Source organism: Hyperolius riggenbachi, chromosome 4 (assembly GCF_040937935.1).
Source record: "Hyperolius riggenbachi isolate aHypRig1 chromosome 4, aHypRig1.pri, whole genome shotgun sequence".
Taxonomy (NCBI): domain Eukaryota; kingdom Metazoa; phylum Chordata; class Amphibia; order Anura; family Hyperoliidae; genus Hyperolius; species Hyperolius riggenbachi.
In genome coordinates, this window is record NC_090649.1 from 93,625,945 (window position 1) to 93,647,810 (window position 21,866).

General features: G+C 44.4%; 2 protein-coding genes across 2 annotated transcripts in view; one reads left to right on the forward strand and one right to left on the reverse strand.

The window, feature by feature from the left end:
- The window catches only part of LOC137571346 (uncharacterized), a 94,462-nt gene extending 81,902 nt beyond the window's left edge, over window positions 1–12,560 (forward strand). The window contains exon 5 of the transcript XR_011031337.1: window positions 12,524–12,560. The gene's annotated coding sequence lies outside the window, so the exon portion shown is untranslated. The remainder of the gene's footprint in view (window positions 1–12,523) is intronic.
- Window positions 1,644–20,525, reverse strand: KLF11 (KLF transcription factor 11). The gene is made up of 4 exons (XM_068280307.1): window positions 20,228–20,525; window positions 12,559–12,819; window positions 7,775–8,729; window positions 1,644–2,163 (listed from the first exon to the last, which is right to left on the reverse strand). Exons 1-4 carry the CDS (start codon window positions 20,267–20,269, stop codon window positions 1,865–1,867), a joined length of 1,557 nt encoding a protein of 518 aa, XP_068136408.1. The 5' UTR covers window positions 20,270–20,525; the 3' UTR covers window positions 1,644–1,864.
- Between the last annotated feature and the right edge of the window lie 1,341 nt (window positions 20,526–21,866).

Here is a 21,866-nt window from a genome sequence, read left to right on the forward strand (position 1 = left end):
ACAAGCCCATAATTTAATATTAATATACTCCTTTGACATGCATATTTAAAAAGTTCAGACCCTTAGGTAACTATTGATTTTTTTTTATTATTATAATTTTTTTTTTATTATTAAAAAATGTATTTGGGTATTTTTTGATGTGGGAGGTAAACAGCTAATTTTAAATGTTAATGTATTTATTTAATAAAAAGTGGATGTGGGTGTAGTTTTACTATTTGGCCACAAGATCAAAAAGTCCTGGGAGCAATCGATCTCGCTCCCAGGAAGAAGAATGAAGACAGGGAACTTTTTTAACTCCGAAAAACTGCAGCGTCTGATGAGACGCTGTCGGCTTTTCTGCGGGGGGCTTCAATCAATGAAAGGCATCTATAATCCCTTTCATTGATCGCTGGGCTAATGGCCGGCGTTGGGCTTAAGTGGTTAAACGTTGCAATAACCAGGACAAATGGGCATTAAAATGTGTGAGTTTTATTTTAAAACTATAATGGCCAAAAACTGAGAAATAATGAATTTTTCCAATTTTTTTTCTTATTATTCCCATTAAAATGAATTTAGAATAAAATAATTCTTAGCATAATGCACCACCCAAAGAAAGCATAATTGGTGGCAATAAAAAAAAAAATTATGGATCATTATGTTGGGATTAGTAGTGATTAAGTTATTGGTGAAAGAAAGGGAGGAGCGCTGAAAGGTTAAAATTGTCTGGTTCTGAAGGGAAAAACCCTTTAGTATTCAAGTGGATAAAGTAGTGGCGCAGACCCGATCCAGCCCAAGTTTTCCGAAGAAATCCAAGCCGAACGGAGCTATTGCACCTGCTCCAACAAGCGGGATTTTGGGGGTCCCAGAGTTGAAATGGAGGTATGGAGGATGACGGGGGAAGCCTCTTTAGGATCTAGAGGCTTCCCCCTTCTGAAGCAAGTACCCCATAGGGGCGCTTTTTACATAATACAAGTATACTTTAAAAGAAGGAAAAAAAAAGGCTAGATCACTATGAGATCCATTGTTGGGAAACCTTTGAAATGACATTAGCTGTTCTGTAATCACCTACCACCATGGCCTTAGCTGCTAGAATACTGCACATTCTTATGTGATAGCACCTTGTAACACAAAGCCTGGACACAGTTCCTGTGGGGGATGGTCAGATGGCAGGGGAAGGGGGTGAGAGCTTAAAGAGGAATCCCAGTAAAAATAATGTAATAAAAAAAGTGCTTAATTTTTACAATAATTATGTATAAACGATTTAGTCAGTGTTTGGCCATTGTAAAATCTTTCCTCTTCCAGATTTACATTCTGACATTTATTACATGGTGACATTTTTACTGAGGGCAGGTTATGTAGCTGCTCCTAGCTGTATTGGCTGTTAGAGACAGCTGTAAACAACTAATTCCTGTCTGTGAGCCTTGTTACATTGTAACAAACTGCCAAAAGTACCGCTGTACTCAGAGCTTCTTGTGGGAGGAGTTTCAGCACAAAATCAGTCACTCAGCGCCCCCTGATGGTCTGTTTGTGAAGAGCAATATATTTCTCATGTAAAAGGGGGTATCAGCTACTGATTGGTATGAAGTTCAATTCTTGGTTGGAGTTTCTCTTTAAAGGATAGCAAAACATGCAACCAACTTTTAAGGATAACACATAAAAAAAGCTTATTGCCAAAAGGTTTTATTATCCTGTGTAAAAAGGCTGGTAGATAAGATGCACATATGTTTTTATCACTCGGAAAGGGTACAGTTCAGTGTCCAACAACTGGCCCCAAGACAACGGAACAAAGAAAAGCATTGTGAATCTTTAGGTGTCGGGTCACTGGGAGTTTCAGTGCGTGAATCAAAAGGCTGCAGTTCATTGCACATAGTTTATGTAGTCCCTCTTACACTGCTGGAGGCACAGACACCAGCATGCCTAAGGAGGGTCCAGGGTTTCTGGATTGCTCTGACGCTGTTATTCTGTTCAGCTTCCCCACCTCTGCCTGCCAGGTGGGGACTTTCTTTGTGGTCATGTGACGTCGTGCGTGCTTGGTCAGGTGATCGCTGCGCATGAACCGGCGATCGCACAAGGGACAGGCAAATTTCTTCTCCCCCGTGTGGGTTCTCCTGTGTCGAGAAAGTTCATCGGATCTGGCAAACTTTTTATCGCATCCTTCCCAGTTACAGCTGAAAGGCTTCTCACCTGCAAGAGAGAGAGGACGACAAGTCAGGCTAGGTTCCACCAAACATTAGCACAATTAATACTACCATAGCCTTTGGTACAGCCTTTATGCAGTCTAATCACACCTCTGTATTAAAGGGACCCATACAAATCAACAGTTCAAGTCATATTCAATAGGTTTACCACCTACACAGTTGTTGGCATGACTACAGAGATGTACAATTTGATTGTAATCCACGTGCAGATAACAGGTAATTAGGTATGAGGGACATGTGGAAGGGAGTAAAGATGTGCATAAAACTGGAGACAGCAGTAAAACTACAGCTGTCCCACACACACATCCATTCCACGACCATGGTATCATTGCAGTATTGTTCACACACATACACACCCCTGTACCAGGTCCTATGCCTGGAACACACAATGCAATTTTTCATCAGAATGACAGTTGAATTGATTATTTCCGAAAAGTCCAATCTGATTTCCGATCGTTTTTCTGATTTTCTATAGAAGGGATTGGAAAATCGATCAGAAAAAGAATCGGAAATCAGATCGAACCGAAATGAATCGTTCCGACCATTAATCTGGAAAAAAAATGCATTGCGTTTACCAGGCACTGATTAAACATGGTGGTGCTCTTCCAATACCCTCTACTGCAACTATCAGAGGAGTCCATCGTCTACTGAGCAGACAATTGGATATGAACAGTGAGAGTATGGGCGCTGGGGTTAGTGTTAAGCATTAGGCAGGAGTGGGTGTTAAGCAGTAGGTGGTGGTGGAGGTTTTGTGTTAGACATTAGGTGGGATGTCTGCTGAGCCAGGGCCAACCTCCCCATTTTAGCTGACAAACGTCGGCTGGCAATGTGCTGATGCTGCAGGGAAAAGTGTGTATATTATTATTTAGTATTTCTATAGCACTGATATCTTCTGTACAGAGTATTTTGTCTTGTCACTTGACTGTCCCTTAGAGGGTCTCACACTCTAATCCCTCCCATAGTCATATGTCTATATATGTATCGTGTAGTATATGTATCGTAATCTAAGGCCAATTTAGGGGAAGCCAATTAACTAACTGTATGTTTTTGGGATGTGGGGAAAAACTAGAGTGCCTGGAGGAAACTCACGCTGATACGGGAATGAGAAAACATACAAGCTCTGTGCAGATAACTCCCTATCGGGGATTTGAACCAGGGATCCAGCGATGCAAGGAGAGAGTGCTAATCCCTACACCACTGTGCTGTATGCATGTTTATGTTTGCAGTGGTTATGAGATTCTCCACTAATGCTTGGCCAAAATAAAACCCTTTCCTGGTGGATCCAGTTTTTGGACTGCAAAATATGTGTTTCACGCAGCAGGTGGTTGGCCAACACAGACGCTGTAAACTATTTTAGCAAATCAGAGTACCAGGTCTGTGTTAACATTCAGCTAATCAAAAGTGGAAAAACCATGTCTAGAACCCATAGGGCTTGATTCACTAAAGCGTGCTAAGTGTTAGCACGCCAGTGAAAAGCTGCTTATCACGTGCAAACTGCCTCTTCGCACGTAAGAGTTTAGCGTGCATAAAGTTTATTGCGTGTAAAGTTTTATGCGCACTACTTCACCTGCAAAATCAGCCACTTCGCGTGCTAAGTAGTGTGATAAGCATACTTTGCACACGAAGCAGCTGATTTTGCATGCAAAGCACTGCGCATAAATACGCGCGCAAACTTTTACACGCACTAAAATAGCACGCAATTAGTAACAGCTTTGCCATGCAAACTACTTAGCACCCTAGTTTGCACGTGCAAAGTTTTTAGGCACGCTAACTGTGTTAGCACCCTTTAGTGAATCAAGCCCATGGTGTAGCATCACCAAGTTGAATTGTATTGCTAAAATATGCACATTTTATTAAAATGATGATTACAGAATCTCAATCTACCACAAGCACGCATTCTAGGGCCAAGCTGGTCAGATGCAGGTACACCTACCACTCTGCTTCTGAGCTTTGAGGGTAGGAACACACTAGGCAGAAACACTAGCATTGCGAAAAACGCAGCAAAAACGCACATAATGAAAGTCAATAGGCCGCATGAAAACGCATATGTTTGCGCTCTGCAATGTGCATTTTTAAAAACGCTGGTCTTGCTGTATATTTTTCCAAAATGCACATAATGAAAGTCAATGGTGACGCAGAGGTATTGGGCTCTAGTCACAAAGCTTTTTCACCTGTTTTAACCTTTCCTATTTTACTTTTTTAAGCTTCCACAGAGCAAAAATATAATTTAATTATATCCATGCCATGCACTGATGAGGATTAAACAATCCGAAACAGTCTGTATGCATGTTGGATTATTATGGCTCTGTACAAATTAACAAGCTGACACATCATTGCATTCCAGTGGTTCTGGAGGTGCGTTTAGCTTCTTAAGGTTCGTATACACGTCCGATAAAGATCGTTCGTTACGAACGATTCGTGACGTTTACACGATATTCAAATTAGACTGAAAAGATCGTTCGTAATGAACGATTGTGTACACACGTGAACGATATAAGTATAAAGTACTGAACGACGAACGATAAAAAAATGCGTGCGCAAACGGAAGTGACGTTATGACAGGCAATAAGAACATGCGTTATCGGACGATCTTTGTACACACTGCAACGATTGAACGATTATCTTTCGAAAAAATCCGCCGGGTTGGATCGGTCCGATTGAACGATAACGATCGTTATCGTTCACAAAAACGATCGTTCACACTTTTTGAACGCACGATTATCGTTCCGATTGTCGTTATCGTTCGTTTTTGAACGATCGTTATCGTACGTGTGTACTCAGCTTAAGGGTAGAATGGTTAATTTGCATATATTCAGCAGTGATGCACTGTGAGACATCTCAAGCTCACTCCAACCTGAATTATGGCAAATTCTTTCTGTTTTAAGAAAGCAAACTTTTGTTTTGTTTTTATAATTAAGGTAAAAAAGGTAATATTTAAATGAAGTTCATCAGGAACAACTTACTTTGAGTGATTATTTTGCTTATAAATCTGCTCAAAGGTTATTTTTATCAAATAGGTGATAAATAAGTCATGTTTGGGAAGTTTTGTGAATAGAGTCTATTGTGTTTTAATGCATTTTTTTTTGATGATGTATTTCTGCTTTTAGTTGACTCCCTAGTGATTTGCATAAAATGCAATAAAAAAAAAAAACGCATGCAACATGCATATGCAATTTGTATATGCGAACCGCAAACGCATTAAAAACACATGCAAAATGCATGTGCAGGGAAAAAAACCTGCAAAACGCTAACTCACATAAAACGCACAAACATATATGCAGCAAAACGCTGCCTTTCCCGCACTAGCTAGTGTGTTCCCAGCCTGAGAGGAAAAACAGAGCCCTGGATAGAAATACATACAAGCATAGAAGCTCAATGCAGAAAGCTGAGCAACACACCTGTGGTGTGTAAACTGTCACCCAAAGTAGTCATGAAACACTGCTTTTGACTAGGGATGGTTAATGAGATGCAAATAATTTCGAGTTGATGCAGGATTATGCAAATGTATTCAGCTTGAAAACAGCAATCAAATTTTACATCAGCAGGATTTGACTGGTTCATGTTCAAGCTACATAAATTTGCATACAAAATTTGCTTAGTGAACTACAGCAAATTCGGAACATATTCAGAGCCCTTCACTATTTACAGCCCCACACGAAACTGGTTTACATGAAACCTGAAGGGAGTACGGAGGCTGCCATATTGATTTCCTTTTAAACAATGGATAATAACCTGGCAGTCCTGCTGATCCTCTGCCTCTGATACATTTAGCCATAGACAATAAACAAGTATGCAGATCAGGTTCTCTGACTGCATTAGCTGAATGCTTATTTCAGGTGTGATTCAGACACTACTGATGCCAGAAAGATCAGCAGGACTGCCAGGCAACTGGTATTGTTTAAAAATAAATAAATATGACAGCTTCCATATGCTACTCAAGTTACCGTTAAAGCTCTGTACACATGCCAGATGAAACTCAGCTGAGGCGGTTGATAATGACTGCCATGCGCCAAGAATCCACCGACAATCCAGCGTGGCAGCCACCGACTCCTCAACAGCTTGGCCACTGATCCGACCTGGCAGATTACTTCGGCCAAGAGCACGGAATTATCAGTTTCACACATTAGACACACACTTGGAACCTGATTTACTAGCTTTCCAGAACTTGGGAGATCTCTGGAGAACATAAATGACCCAACAAACGCAACTTGGATTTATTACGTTATACTCCATTAGATAGCAAAGTTTATAACGTCTTGGTCATACTGGACCACACTGAGGGTTCATGAAAGGTTAGTAAAGTAGCAGTAGTGCGCAACTGCATTGCATGCTTGAACCTGCTGTATTAATGTTTGCTTTAATAAATTCAGGGTGCGCTGGGTTTTTAAAAGAGGTCCTCATTGCTATTGCTAACACGAGACAGCAACCACTGACTCTAATGCTAATCTGTAATGAACATCCCCCCCCCCCCTCCCCAGGATACTTACCTCGGGAGGGGGAAGCCTATGGATCCTAATGAGGCTTCCCCCATCCTCCTCTTCCAGCGCTGGTTTCCTGAAACCACAGCCGACAAGGATGTTGGCATCAGGGGCGTATCTGGATCATATAGAGCCTATGGAAAACACTGAAATTGCGCCCCTTGCCCCTGGTCAGAGTACCCTTCCCCTCTAAAAACAGCGTCCTTTCTCGCATACATGTGTTATGGTTGCCCTGTGTTTTTCGGCTAGGGATATGGATGAAATTACTTTTTTGAAAATATCTCTCTTCTTATTACCAACTCTGTCCTGTTTTCTAACACTAAGCCAAGTGCACCCTACATACATAAATTAAGTAGCCATGTTCCCCAAAGGTCTGAGTGATGTGGAGGCATAGAGCAGGCATGGTGGTGCAGCACAGGGTCAGGCATGGTGGTGCAGCACAGGGTCAGGCATGGGGGTGCAGCACAGGGTCAGGCATGGGGGTGCAGCACAGGGTCAGGCATGGGGGTGCAGCACAGGGTCAGGCATTGCGCCCATGGTACTGTGGCGCCCATGGCATGAGCCATGCCTGCACCCCTCTAGATACGCCTCTGGTTGGCATTTACCTTCCCCAGCTCCAGCGCAGGAGCAGTAGCAGCTTTCCAGCAGGCTCAGGCAGAAATAGCAGAGCCCGATCGGATCCGCTCTACTGTGCAGATGTGAGCTGCCTCCGCAGGTAGAGCGTACTCAATCGGCGCTTGGCCATTTGTACCTTACCCCGATCAGAAAGCCACTATTGTGCCTGCGCTGGATCGCAGTAGGCATTTACTATTTATTTGTTCGGGTGGTGCCAACAATGAAACCGAGTGATGGCGGAGGACTCCTCATTAGGATCCAGAGGCACCCCCCTCTTGAGGTAAGTATCCCCCCCTCCCCAGGGGATGTTTTTTATTACAAGTTTTCTTTAACCTTTCAGCACCCCTTAATACGATCTACTCTGATAAGACCAGAAAGAGTGTTGCAAACATGTCACCTAACTGTAGACACCTTTAAATAATTCCATGATAGGTTTGCAGGCTCATTTCTTTATATATATGAAAACTCGAAATTTTGTAGATTTTGACACTTTTGATCCCTTACCTGTGTGGGTTCGAAGATGTGCTTTTAGGTGGGAACTTTTAAAATAGGTCTTCCTACACCCGGTAAAATTGCAGACGTAATTGCGCCTCCTGGAAAAGTCCATTTGTGGGGGGCTGGCTTGGCCAGAAGTGATAAACACAGGTGCAGGGGCCAGAGGGAGTAATTTTGTGTTTCCAACTGTCATTAGAGTCTGTGGACACTGCTGAGGAGGCTTGACAGATGGTGGTGGAAGGACAAACATAACAGTTCCTGGGGACATCGGGGCACCCATAAGGACTGGCTGTGAGAGTGGAGTGGTTTGGGGCAAAATGGGTTGAATAGTATTGCACAAAGTTTGAGGTGGTGGCTTAATAAAAGCAGAGATGACACCAGGTTGTCCACCAACTGGAAACATCTGACAAAGAAGTGGAGAAGTAGAAACAGGAACAGAAACTAGTTGGTTGGTCTCGTTTGAGAGTTCACTTTCACATTTAACTGGCTGATGTGTCTGTGCGATAGGGACTACAGGCTGACTGCCAGTATCTGTGTTTGGACAAGGACTATTAGTCTGTGGAAGGTGCATAGGGGAATTGCTTCGTGAAAGGTCTTCCAGGACAGGAGTCTCTTTGGTAGGCTTGGAATGTTTGACTTCACACTTCATGGAGGACAAATTTTCAGCAGATGGTGCTTGTGCTGGAGAGTGGGGGAAATGGTGGAAGGCAGAGGTGTCAGCTGTGTGACGTATGACACTTGTGACCATTGCTCTGCAGGGTGGAGGCCTTTCTGGCACTTCTGACCCCTGAGAAGACAAGCTCTGGACTGTGGGAGTAGACAGTTTGGATGCACTAGAAGAGGAGACAGAGCACGGAGAACTGCTGGACATGACCGTCACAGGTCTGGAATAGGTCACTTGGCAGGCCGGAGGGAGTGTTGTACATGGCTCAGAAAATTCTGGACTGTGTGGAGGAGTCATGCACTGCAAAACACAAAATGGGCAAAAATAAGACAAATTATACCATAAGAGCAACAGTTAACTCTCCAGCAGAACAAAGTCCTTGAGGCCACACACAAAGATATCTACTTCTTATCCTGATTGAAAGTAGAACATAATTATTATTATTTATTTTTTTTTACAGATTTGGTTTATTACATTTACAAGTGAAAAAATAATTGGTTACAAACAAGTCTTGATGAAAATATATCTAACTGGAGCATTTGTTTGGCTCCAGTTGCTGGTTTGAATGACATAACACACAACTCTCCGTTACAAGTGCCTTAACCCTTCAGCGCAGCGGACTAGCGTTGTTGGGGGTCATTTAAAAGGTCTATAGCGTGACCTAAAGTAAACCTGAAATGATGAAATACAAAAATGTTATATACAGTATATCTGGGGCTTCCTCGGCCTGATCAGTCTCTCGCAGTCCTCCTCCGTTGCCTGGATGCACCGCTATGGCTCCTGGGGCTTACTGCACATGCATGGCCCAGCTGCGAGCACTCCACTCCCATCCTGCGCCTGTGCAGTACTACTGCACAGGCGCAGAACACTCCCAGCCGCAGGAGCACGATAGGGGGAGCGCCTGCGGCCGCACTGCACCCAACTGGCCAAAGTTACCGGGACCGTAGCGGAGGATCCAGGAGGCGGAGGACGGTAGAGAGGGAGCAATCAGGCCGAAGGGGGTTGTAGGAAGCCCCAGGTATGTATAAAACTTTTGCATTCCATCATCTCAGGTACACTTTTACTCAATTCTTATAATCAGTTTTAGATAGAACAAGGAAGGCTCAGAAACTCTGTCAGTGTGTTATTGCTATCTGTGTCACAAGAGGACAAATTTCTTCTCATTTCTGGTGTTTTGTGACTTTTATGAGGAAGTAAAGGAAATTTCCCAGAGTCGCAGATAGCACTACAAACTCAGGCTATTATTGTCATAATTCCTCTTCTTTGATACCAATGAGAGAAACAGGAAGTGGAATTCTCTTCCATGTTAGCTCAGATAGCAGTAAAAACCTAGTAAAGGTTCTAATCCTTTCTTTGCTCTGTCCAAACACAGAAAAAGGGGCTAATTTAGTGATTGACTTTAGTGCTCCGTGTCTTGTTTTGTGATTGACTTCAAGCAATGTAAGGTGGTAAATGATTGGTACGTAATCAAAGGCTGATCAGATCAGACTGCTATCGAACAGTAAAAGGGCCACCAATAGGCTTAAGCCTCGTACACATGCTAAATGAAAGTAGTTTGAAACATCTGACAAACTACAGATTTCATCAGCTTGGTTGACAATCTCGTGCAAGAACGAAGCCACATGAATGACGAGAGACCAACATTTTGCCCAATCCATCTGGCAGAGCAACTCAGATGACCGATGGACAGATATCATGCAGTTGACCACGTGTGTGCAATGTCGTTTGAATGACACTGTTCTAATGAATGTGGACATGTCATGCATACTGTCCACTTCGACGACCAATATTGAAATGAGTTGGTGATTTGCAAAAATCAGTGTACAGAAACAAGTCTTTTCAACGGCGTCGCCGGTAGTTTCTGCATCGTTGGTCACCTGTTTTCTGCGACTTTTGTTGAGCATGTGTACGGTCAGTACCTGAAGCTGGTGATAATGAAGCAAACGCTTGGCAGTAGTTCGCTAATTAGCTCAGTGTAATTACTGTGTACTAGAAGAAGCACTTAGTGTGGTCAGAAGACCGCAATGCTTAATATCTGTTGGCACTTATGCATAAAAGATCTTACTCTAAAGCTATTCATGAAGTAATCATGTAACTAAAGTTCAGCTATTCCAACACACTGACAAATGGGCCTCTTGGGCCTTTTCCCATAGGGGAGGTAGCCATAGAAAGGGGAAGACACTTTGCAAAACAATGATGTGCCATCTTTAATGATGTACAATTCTAAGTCCCACTGGTGTTTAACTCCTGTTTAATGAACCACACATGTAAGAGTGGCGTGCAACGTATGAAAAAGAAAAACTTGGCAGCAGGTGGCAGCTAGTGTTGACCTTGCAATCAGCCATCTCACCCTCCAAGATATTGTTCCACCAGGACTTCCAGCATGTATTATATGCATCTTTACCTGAGAGGGAAGTACAGTATGTTAAGTTTATGGGAGTAATTGTCCAGAGCTTGTAACTCAACAAATCTGAAACTTTTCTGTTCATCTCCTTTCTGGGTATAAATATATACAGTGTTCGCCCCAGAATTTTTTTCCAGCCAGGTGGCAAGAAAAAGTAGCCGGGTGGGGCGAGATGAGAGAATGCCGGGCCGGTGCTTCTCTGCACAACTCCGCTTGCAGCAGAAAAGGTGGTGAGCCGATGACAGCTGGGGGCTCACAAAAAACTAGCCAGGTGATGCACCCGGTTAAAAGAGCCAGTGGAGAACACTGATACAATAAGAATCCTGCTAGCAAACATCCAAAACCAGTTGTTTCCATGCTCAAAGTAATCCTGTAGAGGGTTGATGTCATTTTTCTCAGCTGGTAAAGCACCACGATCAGGAAAATCTGACCACAAGACCTGTCTACCTGTCCTGTCCCGTCCCACCATCAATGGGTCTGCTTCCCGGTTTCTACATTGGTACAGAGGCCATTGTATGACATGGCGAGGTGGTTGGTGAGGGTGTGGATATAGGATGACGTTATCAATTTGTCTTTGTATAGGAAACAAGGCTAGTAAAGTCAAATGGTGTCCTTCATATCTAATTTATAGGCAACCCAAACTTTACAGTGTACCCAATGCATAAAAAAGAAGCCTCTCGACCCCATGCCATACTCCGGTCCCTTGTTGCCAAACAGGGACCCCCTGAAGATTACCCACAAGGCCTTGTCAGTAATCACACTGGGGCCATTCTCCACTTTAGACATGAATGCAGCCATACTGCACCTGCGCAGTAAGCCGGAGCCACTCATTCACCAGAAGAGGAGCGCGGCCCGATGTTACGAAAGGTCCCGGTGAGCGGTGGGGGACCAGAAGACAGTGTGGGAAGCTTCAGGATCCAGAGGCTTCCCCATCCTTAGGCAAGTATTTTCTTTTTAAAAGTATTGAGTATCTATAGTGAAGGCCAATGTAAGCAATCTGACCAGCACTGTCCTTACACGTGACTTAAACCCACAAACTTTGCAAGAAACTCGTGTACACAGACTCTGAAGCCTTCCAAAAAACCTGTTTTTACTTTATAGACCTCTTTAGCATTAATGCCCTACCTGAAACGCCGCATCCCCGCAGCTTTTTGCTGCCCGGGGGAGGCAGAGCTTTGGGCTGTAGCTCTGCCTCCATTTGTGTCAATCTGCGCTGATAGCTGCCTCTTCCAGCCCCTCTCAGTGAAAGAAGACTGAGAGGGGTGGGGAGGCGGTGGAGATCCATACAGATTGACACAAGTAGAGGCAAAGCTACTGCACAAAGTTCTGCCTCTACACGGAATGAGCCCTGAAATTTGCCAAGGGAAGTTTGGGGTGATTGAGTGTTCAGCCGCGGGATGCGGCGTTTCAGGTAGGGCATTCATGCTAAAGAGGTCTCTAAAGTAAAAACAGGTTTTTGGGGAGGCTTCAGAGTCTCTTTAAGACTGCCCTTATGAAACTGAATATGCCCATGAAGGACTAACCTCAGTCTCATAAATACACAGGTCAATTGTTGGCCCAGTAGGTTTTATCAGACCTTTCTTAGCCAGGATCCAACTCGGCACAGTAGGTCAACATCATTAAATGCCATATTCTGCAAGCTTTATTCAATACATTAAATAAACTGTCTGTAATTGCATCCAAATTGCAGGACACTGATGACAATCACATTGGCTCTGTTCTTACCAGGGTGGATAGAGAGTGGAAATCCTTAGCCATAGATGGGGAGGACTCGCACTGCATCATGAAGTCATTGGAGTCGGATGCTGGAGTCAGAGGCCTCATCTTCAGCACGTCTCCCTTGTGAGATCGCTGCCCCCAGGAGCTCATACACACCAGAGCCTCTACTGCCTCAAAGTCATTCTGCTCCAGTGTGCTGCATGAGGAGCGCTCACTGTCATGCCTCTTCCTTTCCAGGATCGACTCGCACATGTCCATGAAGTCAACCTGTGAAGGCAAGGCAAACAATTAACATGTGAATAAAAATACAGCTCCCCATGACACACCATGCCTGTGCCCCACACCATAGTACCATATGACACAACATCCCTGTGCCTCCAAATCATGGTTCCCTGTGCCCAGGGCTATGAAGTCGAAATAAAATACATCCGACTCCAAGTACCCAAAAATAGCTCCAACGTCTTGACTACTCCACAGCCCTGTCTGTGCCCCAAACCACAGTAGCCAATAAAACTCCATCCCTGTGCCCAAAACCATTAGTGCCCTATGACATATACAGTAGAATCCCTTTTAAGTAGACTCCAGGGGACCAGGAAAAGTAGTTTACTATATCAGAAGTTTACTATCTCAGAATTGGCCATACATTGTATATTTATATAGACATTTGCAGGGACCGGAGGACTGAGTTTACTATATCCTGGAGGTTTACTATAACGAGATTCTACTGTAACCCATGTACCCTGAAACATTCTACCCCATGATACACCATCACTATACCCTAAACTATGGTAGCCTAGGACATACCATCTCTGTGCCCCAAAACACCATACCCTATAAAGCACCATCCCTGTTCCCCATGACTTCATAGCTGTATGGACACCTCAATACTTGCAGCTCTGGATGTTGTCAGAAGACATGAGCTATGGTGTCAAGAGGTGACAAAGCCAGTGATTCTGATACTGCAGACTGTGACTGAGACTCTAGCTCACCAAGTCATTCATAAGGCATCAGATTACAGTCATCAATCCTTGTCAAGGAGAGGTCACCACATGGAATTCCATTAACACAAGCCCACATTCCACTGCCAAACTGAAAAACACCACAAATCCCCAGTGTGCTGATAATTCAGTAGACAAGGAATCCCAGCAAGAATACTCTTCTTTTTAATTTACTCAGAGTAGGAAAGGTTAGAATATCTGCCTATTGTATGAGGAACTCTGCCTCCAACCTTTCAGCACTTGATCTTATCTATTAACTGCGGGCATTTGTACCATGTGACACCGGAGCAAGTCGAGAGGATGCTATATGCATTGGTGTCTTGGAGTACTGGAGTCTGCTGTGACCCCGGAGGCCAGTATTTCCTGAGGTGTGGGCATTGGGCAGGGGTGGGGGGCACGGTGGGTCACCAGCCAGGGGTCCATGGGTTGTCAGGTAATTAAATGCCTCTACTTCACATGACCAAGCCCTTGCAACTGAGATTTTCCACAATGCCCGATTAATCCTTTCAACCGATTGCAGAGGGAAATTATCATAAGATCGATCAGGTTACCATGTTGCAGCACCGATTGTATAAAATTATTTGATCGGAAGGTTGATCGGCCCACAAAATCAACTAATATATGGGCAGCCTAACAACCAAGAAACCAATCAATTTATTCCCAATCAATGGACTATCTGATCAATTTGATTGTCAACTTATAGGGAAATCAATGGGAAGGTTGCCTAGCCTTATTTTTATTTTATTTTATTTTTTTTTGGGGGGGGGGTGTTTCTGTCTGGAGCTCACCTTTAGTATGCCAACTAAGAGGCGCCGCTGCAATAGAAGAGATCAGTAATAGAAGCAGGCGCTCTCTTCCGCCTCCTGACATGACAGCAAGTGTGCTGTTCCAAGGACTCTCCCACTGCATAGAATGACTAACAGTTCCCTGCTAAATAATGTATTCTCATTCAGAAAGCACTCCAAGTTTTCAGCAGTCTCTGAGTGATGTCAGGAATATGACATCTTAGTGGCTCCCCTGAGGGCTGCAACACCCCCACCCTATCTACAGAAGAGTATGGCACCCTATAAAACAGTACAGACATACTACAGAACTCTACAAGTCGATGTTGTAACACAGAAGTCAAAACATCACAAATATATAATTGAGTAAGAACAATGCTGCAAGGGGCCACCAAAATCACCCTGCACCAAGAGTGACCGCACATGATACAGCTGCATAATACTAGTCCAAGATTGCATAACCAGCGCAGGAGAATCCAGGCTTATCCCGTTATTCAGACAAGCACATCAAAGCCATCAGTAAAACGTTTCTAGCGAGATGTTGTCCATGAGAAGGGGGGCTCCCATCTGAGGCGTCTGGTGCCCCTGCCTGTAATGATCCGGTCTAAATAACAGGACAGTCTCAGATTCTTCCGCTTATTTCATGTGTGCTTTTGGTTTTTAGCTGCAGCAAGAAAATGAGGGGAAAAAAAGCCCCCTGTGCCTGCAGTGTGTAGCGGCGCTGGTAACTCGCGCAGGTCCTCACGTCCTCAGATAACCTGAGCCAATATGGCGTTCCTAAACACCAGAGACTGTAAAGAGTTCTCAAGCAGAGGCAGCTTATCACAGGCTATGATTCATTCACCCACTTAACAGAGTGCTGCGTGCTACAGCTGACACGTTCACACAGAGCTGGAACTTTCCATAACAATGTGACGTATCCCATAGAGGAATAAGACATTAAATGGGATAATGGTTTAGCTGTGGGTAGCCGCCTTCAGCATCCTTATGAGCCTTTAGCGATGATAATGAAAGTTGTTTTTTTTTGTAGCCCATGGCAGTCTATCAGCTTTCATGCTGCAGTACTGGTTTGTGAATGAAAAATGTTTAGTAAGGTTGCTATGGGCAATGAAAACATGCGGTCTTTAGGCTGAGTTCACACTCGGGCACTGTTTGAAACAATTTTCTGATCGCCAGAGATCAGCAAAGTGCTCCTCACACTGCAGCGATTGGGGCGCGTTTGCGATTTCCGACAATCGCAAATGTGCTACATTTAGCATTTTTCCAGCAATTGTGTCACAATTCTCATTCACTGGAATAAGAATCGCAAAACACTTGCTGAAAAATCGTGAAACACCGCAAAATCACGATTTCGCTGATTGCGTATGAGCAATTGATACAAAAGGTACAGTAGGGCTCAGTGTTCTCCCCAGAATTTGTTTCTAGCCGGGTGGCATGAAATAGTAGCCGGGTGGCATGAAATAGTAGCCGGGTGGGGCGAGATGAAAATGCAGGGCAACTCTGCCTACAGCATAGGAGGAGGTGAGGAGCTGCGCCGATGACAGCCGGGTGGTCACCAAATCTAGCCGGGTGGAGCACCCGGCTAAAAGAACCTGGGGAGAACACTGAGGGCTAATCTATTATGACACGTGCAAGACGATTTGAATTAAAGTGGAGGCGTTGCACTGAGCAGCCAATCAGGTTTCACTTGTAGACTGAAACAAGGCTTCTGTTTGGTTGATCTCTGGTTTCCTTTGAACAATGTTTCCTTTGATCGATGAATAAACCCAGTGTTCTCCCCAGGCTCTTTAGGCCGGGTGCTCCACCCGGCTAGTTTTGGTGAGCACCCGGCTGTTATCAGCTCACCTCCTCCTACGCTGTTAGCAGACATGCGCACAGAAGCACCTGCCCTGCATTCTCTCATCTCCCCCCAACCGGCTACTTTTTCATGCCACCTGGCTGGAAAAAAATTCTGAGGAGAACACTGAAACCCCTTGTGTCTCATGGCTTTGAATAGGAATACTTGGGTTATTCATGAAAATTGGGGCTTAAAGGACACTATTGCATCTTCTTCCCTTCTCTCAGAACGGTTGCTATTGGAAACTGGTCTGTTACTCCTCTAAATGGTCCTATATCACAAGGTTTCTATGGGCTACCATCATTAATGGTTGAATCCACGCTAGCCAATTCAACCAGATTAAATCAACTGATCGGATTGGATAGCGGAAATTCGGCTGTCAATGGGCACGACTGATTCTTTCCAGTCCGGTCAGAAATGAACGATCGGCTGCGGAATTGTACAGTTAATGGGCACCTTAACTCTCTAACTATTGGTACAAGTACAGACCACCAGCTTATGCTGTCCATGCCAGGGTCGACATCTGATCTAAAATAAATTATGCAATTACAATGCATTATTAATTAGATCCTCGAATTAAGTCATTTTAAAATAATTCTATACAGTACACTGAGTAAGCCATTCATTTTTGACTTTCGGAATTTGGCAATGAACAGGTTAACTAGTAATAGCTGTGACAAAGCAATCAGGGATGTTTGAAAAACAGAGTTTCTATTACACACACACACAAAAATGCACCAACTTAAACTATTGGTATATAATAATAATAATAATAATAAACAGACATTGGTCAGTGGGCTGCTGCTGCTGCTGCTGCTGCTGTGGTGACTTCCTGCTCTGTCCTCACCATTGAATTTATGACAGATAAGATTACCTCAAGAATTTAGACCACCCAAACACCCCCCTCCCCACCAGCAGCCTGACTCATGGGGGATACCAGCATCTTATGTCACACAGACAATACACAAAGAACATGTCCTAACGTGTCCCACTCACAGCTGTCTGTGACTTTAAGAGGACCTGTCCTCCTCAAAACAGTAGAGGCCAGTAATTTCTGAGGGCTATAAAAATAGGCAGTCAAGTTGTTTACTAGTTATTGTGAAATCGTTCTGGCACAGAACACAATATGCCAGTAGTTTCAAGTGGCAGACAGAATTCTGGGAAGACTTTATCTAAATGACACTGTTTATGGTCAGGCTTATAAATATTTACCTAATGCAGTTATCCTTTCTAAAAATCTGACAAAAAGGCAGTCCAACATTTCTAGTTCCCATAACAACTAGATTTTTTTTTTCAACTCTAACAAAGTACATTGTACTCAAGAGAATTAACCCTCTGCTTGCTATTACCAACAACAACAGAACTTCTAGCTCTTCAGGTGGTCAGATCACTAGTTAAAACACCATACAGTTAAGACATTTATCTGGATGTTCTAGATTTCCCTGCAAAACACACTGACAGTTTCATTGGCTTCCAAACAGGCTACAGAGCGATTTGAGTTTGTATGTTCTCCCCGTGTCTGTGTGTGTTTTCTCCAGGCACTCTGGTTTCCTCCCACTTCCCAAAATCATACAGATACCGTAAGTTAATTGGCCCTACACTATGATACATACACAGAAATGACTATGGTAGGGATTAGATTGTGAGCCCCTCTGACTGGACAGTTAAGTGACAAGACAATATACTCTGTACAGCGCTGTGGAAGATGTCGGCTCTATATAAATACTAAATAACAATAATTAGATCAGAAACCCCTTTGTGGGATAGTGAGTTCTGTGCAAACATTACATTAATGCTGGATATACATATATTTTCCTATGTATGGCAACAAATGCTTTGGGGGTCAGCACTGATCAGATTATAACCCTGCTATTACACTCAGTTCTATGAAGAAGAGAAAAGTTTATTGGAATTTTGGCTGCAGCAATTACAGCCCCTGAACTGCTAACAGCTACTAAACAAAGTCAAACACACCAACACAATGTATGGGGATCATTCATCCTGGGTCTATAAATTTGTAAACAAGCAACCATCAAGAGAGCTGGAAAAAAGTTTATATTGACTTTTTCCCACGCCGAATAGTGTACTGGTTAAAGGTGCTGCTTTATGTCTGGTACACATCATGCAACTTCCTGTCACATAGACGGATTGAATCAATTATTTCCAACAGTTCCGATCTGATTTATGATTTTTTTTTAATCAATTTTGTATAGAATTGATCAGGAAAAAATCTGAAATCAGATCGGACCGGTCAGACATAACCAATTCAACCCATCTGTCTGATGTGAAATTGCATGGTGTGTACCAGGCAATAGATGTAGGGGTCAAGCCTTTGAATCTAGGCTCAAGTCAGTATGTAAAACATTAAAGAGTCTTTGGGCAAAGCTCCCTAATGCACCTGGTTGCCCATAGAGATCGCCCCAAGCAGATAGCACTCTACAGCGATGTAAAAAACATGATATAAATGTTATACGTCTTGTCTTATCAGTTCCTTTGGAACAATCCAGTGCAGTATCACTTGTCATAATGGTTCATTTCCGATAACTGTTCTGTCTCTTATTGTAAGTCACACAGACGCACAAGAAATGATAGAAACCACACCCTGTCGGTTTCAGCCTAGGTCAGCTGTGTGCTTTCACCCCCCCTCCCCTCGATGCTGATAGCCTAGGAGTTGTTTTTCAGTTTCTGTGGGTGGGTTATCAGGGACAATAAGAAGTTAGATAGAACTGTATTACCCCACCCAAGACAAGTAGGCAATAGCAGCGAGAGAGGACCTGCCTTCTCCACCAACCACAGCCTCCCAGAGGGCTGGGCCGCCAGATCCAAATATAGCTCTGCAATACATCATCCATTAAAATAGCCACGTGAGGGGGGCAGGACGAGGGAGGGTCAGGAAATGAGGTGGGTGTGTCAAAGGCTTCCAAGGGGACGGCTTTCTGTTCAAAATCCATCCAAAAAAACAGGCAGGGCGGTTGTCAATTAAGCCCCACAGAATGAATGCATCCCCGGCATCTGAAGGGTTACAGTACAGCCTGCACTTTTAGGTCTGGCACCACCACTAACGAAATTAGACAGGAAAAAAACACCACCATTTCCATCCACAGCCCCAATATCAAAGCCTCACTTAGATACATTGTAATTCAACTGTTGCTGATTTCCAGCAGTGACAGTTGCACTAGAAGGTGGTCATGGCACTATATTCCATACAACTAATCCAAATAATGTACATACATATCATAGATAAGAACCTGTTACCATGGAGGCATCTGAGATACAATCAAGCATATCCCAACACAATCTGACAGCTACAGCAGTTTCCTACAGCTGTAAAGGCAATGTACCCCCCTACAACTGATCAAAATATATATTAGTCATGTGATCATAGTCTGTTTATATCACTGAAGCATCTAAGATACATTGTATCAGCTTGTATCATCCCAACACAAAGTGACAGCTTCACCTACTGCCTGCCTGTGCCTTCTCCACACAACTGATACAATGTAATTCTTATTGTACCCTAAATACAAGATCTCAATGACATACTGAACCCAATCTAGGGGTGGTTATACAAGAGGAACATGTTTACAATAGGAATATTCAGTTCCTTGCAACGCCTGTGGTTCTGATCCTCCATGACCTAACAGGATAGCCTGAACACTTCTAATAAGACAATACCTTCACACATTTCTTGAGTACCAGCCAACTGAAAGACCCCCCAAACAAACATTCTACAAAGCAGTCACACAACATAACACCTCACAAGCATCACTGAAGACAAGCAGTGAAGAATATCTCTGTGGTGCCCCCTTCTATAGTTAACACCCCAGACATCTGACTGGTTTTGCCTATGTCTAAAAACTGCCCTGAGACAGCACACAAAAGGCAACTGTAAGAAGATGAGCAGTAAAATCTCTAGGGGGACTCTTGTAGAAACATTCCTGTACAGCTCTGATCCCCCATTGTCTCTCTGTCTGCCTAGCTACACTGATGTAGCCTCTACAAGTGTCCCCAGCACTGTGGTCCCTATGTGGACATTAGAGGGCTGATGCTGTACTTACAGCTGGAGGCTGCTGCCTGTCTGCAGTGGTCGCATTCAGCATGATGATGGCAGGCTGATACAATGCAACAAAGGATGGAGAGGTAGCAGCAGGTCCTGGTGCTGCCTGCCTGAGCCGGGGCTGCTCATCAGCAATAACAAGCTCGCCTTCTTTGCATTGGGGATGTACCTCGTCGTCATGTTGCAGGGGAGGGCCCGGCTCCGGCGTGCACACACATCCGCGCGGGGAGGGGGGCGGAGAAGGCAAGGTGAGGACATAGCACTCATTGCTCGGCCACGGGAAGGGGGGGAGCCGGCGTCCAATCAGCGCTCGGCTCAGCGTCTCGGCAGCCAATGGCGGGCAAGCCGGGAGCGTGATCAGCTCGTGTTGAAGGCATGCCGCTCAGGGCTGAGTGTGCAGAGCTGGAAACTGGGGGAAAGGTCGCACGGCTGAGAGGGAGGCGCGTCTGTCACTGCGCGGCCCCTCCCACCCCGGCCACATACTTTCCAATAATGTGTGCATTGCACTCCTACTCCCGCCCAGGGGGGTGGCCGGCACCGCGACTAGAGGGGAGATAGAATGGCAGGGGAGGAATGCCGACCCGGGGTCAGGGAGTGCATCTTCTCTCAGCCCCTCCCACCTGGTTAATGTATAGGGCTGTTTACAAACTGCACTATGTAAACCAGAGGGAAAGAAACTCGTGTGGCCAAAAGATGATCCTTTTCAGATTGTTTATTTAGTTATCTAGTACAATATGGGTAGATTCGACCAAGAGACAGATCGGTATCTGATCAGAGAGAGAGATCTGTTGGCTGCCCATACACCACAGGCCAATTGCAGACCGATTCCAGCAGAAATCTTTTGGGGAATCGGTGCTGCCTCACCACCCGGGCCACTGCCCCCCCCCCCATTTTTTAGATGTCCATCATGCCATATATGTAAATACTTTACCTGTCTGCTGCCCCACAGTGTAAGCACCGTGCTTTCATATTCATGTGACTGATGGCCTTATAGCAGGTTGGGTGCATGTGTGAGGTCACCTACATGGCCCACATGATAGATGCCTGTGCTGTGTCCATTGTGCTGCCTGGAAATGTACTCTGCCGTGCATGCGCACCACGATGCTGTACTGTGAGATTTCCTATTATTTTATGCCGCTGGTGATATCTCCGCGGCCACGTATCCTAGACTCCCCAAATTTTCATGGTATGGAGGGGACCCCGTACCACCCTTGTGTCAAATTGCAGCCCCTAAAAGCCGCCACTTCCCGAGATAGATCAAACAAAAACCTATTTTGGGAACCCGCAGAGTTTGGGGGCTGCAATTTGGCACAGAGGTAGGTCGTGGAGGGGGTGTCCCTACCCTCAAAAATGCACAACACTAGACAGCGTCTGTGGGTTCCATTACATTAGTCGTTCGTCCCAATATCGTACGCCATGACCGATGTGTACCCGTTCGACCACGTCAGCCTGAGATTTCCCAGCATGTCCAGTCAATACATTCCTCCTATTTCGGGCCAAAATTGGTTGAATCTTAGGTCTGGCATGCTTGTGGCGGCACTGAATTGTTATCGAATTGGATGGTCAATTGCCCGCCAAATTTCCTGATGTATGGCCACTTTAAGGGAAAGAAACTCCTCAAAAAGATCGATCCCTCTCAG